Here is an 8,573-nt window from a genome sequence, read left to right on the forward strand (position 1 = left end):
TTTTCATGATGTGGACCTAATTCAACACAACATGCTGACTTACAAGCCCCGCACCCCCCTCAAACATCCAAACCAGTTTCCATATAGGTCTCCAAAAATAGCAACACTGAACAGTGATCAGCTGTGGCTGTTTTTACCTCAGCAAGGCTGTTGGCTGTCAGGTCCAGTGTGTTGAGCAGAGCACTGTTCTCCAGACCCTCCACATTTACCAGGTGGTTGTGTGAGCAGTCCAGGTGGAGGAGTGTGTATACGTCCCTCAACCCTTTAGTGCTGATCAGCTGGTTGTGATCCACTGACAACCTCTGCAGTCTCCTCAGAGACTCCAGACCAGCTGGGGTTGAGATCAAAATGAGAAGAAGCTACTGAGACTGGGAAACAGCTCAACATAAGTCTGCATGTTAATAGTAAATCATGCGTAAGTATGTCTAAAAGCTCAAGTTGAAATGAGACCGTCATCATCTTTGTATGATGTGGGTTTATGAGTCAGTTTTAGAGGTGAGCCACAACAAAGTTTTTCGGTAATACAGTAGCTCAATATACAATTCAATGTGTTTGACCTCTTTCCTGGCCAATATCTATTCATGACTTCAGCCTCAGGGCTCAGGTTGAGTTCAGTAAATAGATCACATTTCAATACATACATAAAGTGTATGAAACGCAGGGCTTAAAAAGAAGCGAGATGCTGCCCTCTTGTGTACAACTGCAGACTTGCCAGACATGAACATCTCAAGCTGCTACATACATACATACAGATTACGCATCATTATGACAATATATGTTCTAATCTCTATGTTTTATCTTATTTTATATTTTCTAAAGTTTGAAACATCAAAGTGAATGTGTCATGGGATACTGTATACAGTAATGAATTTTCCAAGTCTAAGTCTCACCGATGCGGGTGATGGAGTTGTGTGAGAGGTCTAGAACGGCCAGATTGTCAGCACCACTCAAACCATGAATGGACATCAGCGTGTTGTGGCCAAGTCGAAGGACTCGTAAACTGGTCATATTTTCACAGTCCACAAAAGAGATGTCGTTTTCCTGTAACAAATCAAAAGAAGATCTTAGGACACAAGCATATCCACCACTACTGATCTCTCCTTCACTAAAGAGACTTCTGATCTTTGTTGTCCTGTAGCACAAAATAGAAGTTAAAAAAAAAGATCTCAAATTATTTCATGTCCCTTCAAAAAAATCCTATAAATAACAGTAATAAATCATTATATATTGACTGAATATTCACCTGTACATCAATGTAGCAGAGCTCTGGTAACTGATTGATGCCTTCCAGGGCTTTGAGTCCGCAGCGTCTGAGGGTGAGGGACCGAAGTTGACGACACTGGGCGAGAGTGGATAAGCTACAGCCAAGCAAGTCCTCCAGAGTCACTGTGGTCACCTGAAACAGAGAGAGTGGAGAGGTTAAGGAGGAAAGTGTAACATGGCAAAGATGTATATCGTTAATTGCATTGGTCTTTTCTTAAAGTCCTTATGTGTAGAATATAGAAAATGTGTGACTTTGGTACCCCCTAGTGGCAGCATAAAAAACACTGTGGCAGCAATGCAGACATGACAGATCTGACCCAAGGACACTGAGAGGAAGGCTAAAAGCAACAGATACACTGCACAATATCCACAATTTTTTCTACAAACAAAAACTTGTGCAATAAACATAATATAAAATATGCCAAAATCACATACATTTTCTACATATAGGGGCTTTAAAAACAAAATATAGAAGAGCCAGATATGGTTTACTGTTAAAATGATGGATCCTCTTTAATTAAAGCCACATGAATCAGTGGTAAATGTGCAAAAAATGCTATTTACTTTGCATAATTCATATATTTTTTGTGAGTTTTACTTAATTTAATGTGATAATATATCCCAGAGCCTCCCTGATAATAGCACTAGTGGATCACTTCCCGGCCTTAAAAATCTGCTTAATCACATTTATGTTAGTAGCCTTGGTTCAGGAAAATAAGTTCAGGGTTTCATGTGTACAAAACACTGTTTCAGTGGGTTTTCCACAGTGAGAAAAATAAAAGTTCAGTGTATCAGTATAAACGCTCTGCATTTGTACAAATCCTACCTCTTTCAGGGATTTCCAGCCTGTGGACTGAAGCAGAGTATCTGGGCTGAGCGGTGGCAGGCTGCCGGCCTCAGCGACCCTCCTCGGCCCTCTCCAACTTCGGACACATCCTCTCTGCTTCCTCCTGTTCTGGAGGGAGAGTTTGGACCAGGGGATGCAGTCCTTCATCCACGACAACCTCTTCTGCTCTGTGCGCTCTGGGAGGCACAGGAGCAAAGAGCCAGAAGAAGAAGAAGAAGTGGAAGGCCTTATCACTGGATCTTCTCGGCCCGTAGTTTTGCATACAGAGCTCTGACTAATGTCCAGGTCATGTTGTTGTACAGATTCAGTGATGGTGGGACTGACTGTGGACTCACTGTGTAAAGGAGCAGAGCTGGAAGAGGTCTGGGAGTTCCCTGTGTTATCTGTATTCTCTCTCTCATTTTCAGTTTTCCTACTCTTATTTTCTCTCTTCTTCTCTTGCAGCTCATTCACTCTAATCAGTTTTTCCGCCTTTTCCTCATCCTGAATTATAAACGTTGTGATGTCATCCTCGTCTTTGAGTCTTCTTCCTTCTGTTTTTAGGTTTTCTTCTTTGTTTTTTCTCACTTCTTCCTCAATCTGCCTCTTCTCTGCCTCTATATTTATTCTCCCATCTTCCATTTTCCTCATGCCCTCCTCTTCCTGCTTCTTCTCTTCGTTTTTTCTGTCAGCTTCCATCTGTCTGTTGTCTGCTTCATACCCTTTTTTCTCATCCTTCTCTTCTTTGAGTCTTATTTCTTCCTGTGTTTTTCTGTAATCGTCTTCCTCCCTCTGTCTCCTCATCTCTTCCTCCTGCCTCCTCCTCCTCTCTTCCTTTTTCGCTTTCCTTTCATCTTTCTTTTTCCTTTTCTCATCCTCTTCCTTAGTTCTTTTTTCTTCTTCCAATTTTCTATCTTCCTCTTCCTTTCCTCTTACCTCCTCCTCCATCTCCTTCTCCTCCATCATGTTTATCTTCTCGCTTTTCCTCTCCTCCTCCTCCTCCCTTGTTTTCCTCTCCTTTTCTGCCTTTTTTGTCCTCTCCTCGAGTCTCATTTCTTCATCTTTATTTCCATGTTCTTTTTCACCTGTCTTCCTCATCTCTTCATACGTCTTTCTCTCTGCCTCTATCTTTTTTCTGTCATCCTCCTCTTTCTTTTTCCTCATCTCCTCCTGCTTTTTCCTCTCTTCAACCTCCTTTATCATCACCTCTTTCTCTATTCTCACATTTTTCTCTTCTCTCCTTTTCTGCTCTTCCTTTTCCTTCTTTCTCCACTCCTCCTCCTTCTTCAGTCTCATTTCTTCCTCCATCTTTCCATTCTTCTCTTCTTCAAACTTCTTCCTTGCCACTTCTACCTTTTTTCTCTCCTCTTCCTCCTTCTTTATCCTCTTATTCTTCTCCTCTTCCTCCTTCATCCTTCTCATCTCATCCTCCAGCTTCTTCTTTTCCAACTCTATCTTGTGTCTTTCCTCTTCTTTTTTCTTATTTTCTTCCTTCTCTATCCTCCTCTTTTCCTCTACTTCCCTCTTTTCCCACTCGTGCTTTTTTCTTCTCTCTTCTTCTTCCTTAAGTCTAATTTCTTCTATTTTTCTCTTTTCCGCTTCCTCTTTCCTCCTCCTCATCTCTTCCTCCATCCTCTTCCTCTCTGCCTCTATCTTATTTTTTAACGCTTCCAATTTCCTCCTGTTTTCCTCTTCCCTTTTGATCCTTTCTTCTTCCGCCTTCTTTTTTTTCTCTTTCTCTTCCTTCATTCTCTTCCACTCCTCTTCCTTTATCTTCCTTTCTTCGGCCACTCGTCTCTGTAAGTTGCTGATCAGCTCCTGGTCAGTGAAGATAGCCAACAAAGTTAGCTGAACAAATTCCCATGGAAATGACAAACAACCCACAACCCATTCACCTAAAGACAAACATTGAACTATGACTGCTAAGTGTAGATTATAATGATTTAGTGTATGAAATCATTGATGCTCTGAGTTGTGAAGTAAAGTTGTTGAAATAATGATGAATGTAGCGCCTACACTCGTCGTGTAAACCCCCTGTACGTTGGACAGGTGGTGAAAAATACAACAAGAGGATTCAGACATACCTGCTGAATCGACAACTCCTGTTCAAGTTTCTCCTGAGCCCTCTTCCCCTTCAACTCAAGCTCCTTCTGATGGAGCTGGATAGAGAAAACAGTCATAACATTATAAACATAATAATGGCATACATTGTGACATTTTACACTTTTTAAAACAAAGTTATCTCTCTCTCTCATTCATACTTGTCACACTAGTTTCTACTACTATTATTACTACTACTACTACTACTACTACTACTACGACTACTACTACTACTACTACTATTACTACTATTACTAGTTTCCCTTTTTCAGTAGGACGTATATGAGACAACTCACTACACAATGGAGGATTAGATACTTGCTCAACTAATCAGGACACAAAACATGGTGAATAAATGGTGAGTCCAGAGTGACTCACCTTCTCTGCCTCCATTATCTTCTTCAGCTCCTCCTGGAAGTCCTTCTCTCTTTGTCTCCTTCGCTCCTCCTTCTTCATCTCCTCACGGTGTTGCCTCTCTCGTTCCACCTCATATTCATCGCTTTTCTTTCTCTCTTCGTCATTCAGTGAGATCTCGAGGGTCCTCGTGTCCAGTGCCAAATGTTGCTCACACTCTGTATATTCATCTGTTCCAGCTTCATCTGTGACAAGTATAAAAGCTCACAGACTTCAAGCTGTCACAACGAGTGTAGAGAGATACACATGTACGATAGAGGCAGCATTTGGGCCAATCAGTTTCAAGTTTTTTTGTCTAATGACCATGATGTCGACAGTGAATTTGCATAAAAGCTTTAAATTACTCTGAAATGTAACCCTTAACCCTCTTCCCTGTGTACAAGGTGGGGTTACGCATCCTCTGTATGTTCACCTTCATCATTATTCTACTAAACTACATGATCTGTATGAAAGAAAAAAATAGGACAATGGTGACCTCTTGTGAGCAAAAGCTCTATTACCATAAAGGGTTTTAGTGCACAGGGAGATCACAAGGCCACAACAGTGCAATGAAAAAGGAACAGAGAGGAGAGAGAGGAAATCTAGCATCAACTTCCATCTTACCTGTGATATTAACTACAATATTTAACATGGAAGTGCTTCCTATAGAAACAGAAGACTGAACTTTGACTGAAAAGAGTAACATTTCACCCACAGCGGTGCATTAGCATGTGTATAAACCTCAAGAGAATAATGTAAGTAAACAATTTAGATATGTAGGTACATGACAGATGAGATTTTATGATTGTAACAATGAACTTTTTCACCTCAGTGCTCATTGAGGCACAACATTATGACATTATATAACAACATATCACTCAGCACTACTGACGTGAGATGCTTTATCACTTTTGTACCTATATTTGTTCACTTTGAATTAATATCATGCTATCATGCTGGCGTAAGGATACTGGGGAGATAATGTGATAATGCTCATGAATAGTGCTTTTTATTCACAAGCTCTGGAGCAGAGTTGGAAACTAAAGTGCAAAGTTTGTGAGCAAATGTTGATGCTTTTAATTGGAAAACGAGCATGAAAAAGATAACATAACTGAGATTAACTAACATAACTAAGATAAATTTTCTCTTCCTCTGCTGTCGTTGAAATAAAGCCAGCCTTCACCATGTGAAGTTTTTTTTAAATCTACAAAATTTCAGTAGATGTATGAATGTGAGTCTTGTGTTTCTCAGTTTGTAGTGCAAATTGTGTCACCCTGCAGGCTTTACACATCACTGCACTGAGCATTTTCACTTCATGTTTCTGATTATGTACTGTACCTTCTTTGTTGTGACACACTGACACATTGTGAGTGAAGAGTGCCTCTGACTCTGTGGGTGCAGGAAGAAGGCGGGTGTCAGTGAAAGTGTTGTTCTCCGCATTTTCTGTGCCACACGTAACCTGTATGAGGCAATGTAAGAAAGGCTGTTGTATTTTTGGATGTGTCATACAGGTAAGAGAGTTGACATTGAATTGTAATGAGGAGCAATTACCAGCTCATTCAGTGTCATCATTACCTCATCAAGTGCAGCAGGCAGGTCTCCTCGTCTCATGTCCTCAGTGTGATGTGATGCAGTGAGATCTGAAGGGAAGACGAGAAGGAAAAGTCTTTCTCCATTGTAATCATCTAGAAATGCTGAATAGTTGACTGATTGAATCATGAAAGTGCCAGGCTACATTTGTCATTTGATAAATCATGTTTAAATAGAGAAGCTGCAGTAATGTCTTTCCCTTGTTTACCACAGAAAAGCAGTGCATAAAGAAGCACAAAAAAAAATGTTGCATGATGTGCTTGATATTCAACAAGCTGCCATACCTTCAAGTTCCTCAAGGATGAGCTTCTCACAAACTGCTGCTCTGCTTTTTGAAGTTTCAAAGTAGCTGAGAAGTGACTGAGGAATTTCATCTGAGGCCTGTTGTCAGAAAATCACTTAGTTAGATTAGCCCATATATGATAAGAGTGATATATAATAAGCATGAACAGAATACTGGAAACAGAAAACGCAGCAGCAACAGCATTCATTTCAACATGAAACATAATAAAATACATTTAGCTTGCGTGAACTTCACCTGTCAAGCTAACATTAACAAATGTTAATTTCAACTATTTCTTTAAGTAACAGTTAGTTATCCAGGCCTCGTCTTAACTTACCTCCTCTTCGTGAAATGAAAAGCTCTTCTGCTCTTCTTTAGTTTCTCCTTCATCCGTATCAGAGATGACCAAGTTATTCAGCTCCCGCATGATTGTTGCACACATCTCATTAGTATCCGTCATGGTTTTTAAACGTCAGACAGGTTTTTTTCAATTCAGTTAACATCGTTTATCGTCAGAAATGTATCTTGAGTTGTTGTTATTATCGGGAAATGCCCATATTTATCTAAATAATATGCTGTTTAGCACGTCAAAGCTAATTTAATAGTAGCTATAACATGCAGAACAAGTCAAAATGAAGCTTTCGCGTCTTGGAGATACTTCAGTCTCCATGGAGACGATGTGAACTACGGAACCTCGCAAGGGACAAATCGTGCAAAAGGCAAATGGAAACTTTACTATCGCTCTTGTGCTTGAAAGTCCCTTTTAGAAAAAAGTACTGAGTTGTCTGACATTTATGTATTTTGCATAAAAGAAAGCGAAACTGTCATTCATCTTTGTAAAGAGTACAGCACTGTAATAGTTTTGAATAGTTATCCATCTTTGTTATTATAGCTGAATTTTTTCAACTCATTTTTTTTATTTCAGATCTGAACTGTTGTCTATTTTCCTTTTACTTGCAGAATTCTTTATTCACAATTTAAAGTTACTTGAAATTGTCATAAAACTTGATTTATTGTTAGTAGACCTCAAATCTTATGAGATATATTGAAAGCAAAAAAAGAACACATATTTTTTTTTACATTTTGAGAAGGGAATTGTTTTGGCCAACTAGTGTTACACTTTTGTGCAATGAGCAGTCTGAGAACAGCGGTACTGCAGGGTGGCAGCAACTCTGTTTGAAAATAAAAGGTAGTGTCATGGACTTGTGTGGGCATTTTGGGCAGCCAGCTAGAAGGGGTCAGTGAGACCTTGTAGGTGAATCACAAGACCAGAAGAACAAAAAATATGTTGGGCTGTAAACAATGCACACTTTTTCTATGGCATTTCATCACAAAGACCGGTTCCTCTCTCCCGTGGTGAAGGCTCTGCACTCGTACTGTATTCTGTCTCTTTGAGGAGATTCCAGTGGCCCACACAGGTTCCCATACACATTCCCGAGGGCTTACTAAAAGGAACCCAGTCTCCTTCCTCAAAGTTTCAAAGGAGAACAGCATGTCCTCCATCCCAAACTGTTTGCTCCGGAGACACACTAAGGCCTGTTCTCCGTTCTCGTGACGGTTCAGGAGGAAAACAAAACAACAGAATGGCGCCAGATCAGACTCATTTTCTCTTCAAAGGACAAAACTGAATTCCACAGCGACAATGAAAGGCACCACATCTACAACACTTACTGTATGTGGCCTGCAAGGTCAACACCATTAGAATCTTCACAGGTTCAGAACAGACATGCCTTCATAAAGGTCATTGTGGGTCAAAGCACAACTTCAGTCCTGAGACTGACAGCCAGAAACAGGACAGCTTGGTGCTGCCCCCCGTTGTTGGAGTCAAACTGCCTGTCCCTTATGTTTCATTAGGTCCTCTAAGATTCATTGACCAAGTTCAATTGCTCAAAAAGGCTCCATCAGCAAGCCTTGTCCGCTCCGATTAGGGCCAGGCCCTTTGTCAGTGGGCAAGGTGTCCATCGCTTTTGTCCAAGTGCAGAGAGCCCAGACAGCAGCCAGACAGGGCCAAGCTGCAGATTTATACAGCAGATTATGCCAGTCAATGGCGGCTCCGGCCCAAACGCAGCAGCGGTTTGGATAGCAGCCGTGTGTTTACACTGTCAAGTGTTTTCTGTT

General features: G+C 40.7%; 1 protein-coding gene across 1 annotated transcript in view; it reads right to left on the minus strand.

Moving 5' to 3' along the window:
• Positions 1–7,139, minus strand: part of lrriq1 (leucine-rich repeats and IQ motif containing 1) — a 43,833-nt gene extending 36,694 nt beyond the window's left edge. Inside the window, exons 1-11 of the mRNA XM_042411700.1 lie at positions 6,793–7,139; positions 6,457–6,553; positions 6,158–6,222; positions 5,921–6,041; positions 4,568–4,788; positions 4,174–4,248; positions 3,443–3,907; positions 2,090–2,923; positions 1,244–1,396; positions 891–1,041; positions 138–331 (exon numbers count right to left, since the gene is read on the minus strand). Of these exons, the coding sequence (XP_042267634.1) occupies positions 138–331; positions 891–1,041; positions 1,244–1,396; positions 2,090–2,923; positions 3,443–3,907; positions 4,174–4,248; positions 4,568–4,788; positions 5,921–6,041; positions 6,158–6,222; positions 6,457–6,553; positions 6,793–6,915 (2,499 nt within the window). The 5' untranslated portion in view covers positions 6,916–7,139. The remainder of the gene's footprint in view (positions 1–137; positions 332–890; positions 1,042–1,243; positions 1,397–2,089; positions 2,924–3,442; positions 3,908–4,173; positions 4,249–4,567; positions 4,789–5,920; positions 6,042–6,157; positions 6,223–6,456; positions 6,554–6,792) is intronic.
• Positions 7,140–8,573: the final 1,434 nt, after the last annotated feature.

This window comes from Thunnus maccoyii, chromosome 5 (genome assembly GCF_910596095.1).
Source record: "Thunnus maccoyii chromosome 5, fThuMac1.1, whole genome shotgun sequence".
NCBI classification, from domain to species: Eukaryota; Metazoa; Chordata; class Actinopteri; order Scombriformes; family Scombridae; genus Thunnus; species Thunnus maccoyii.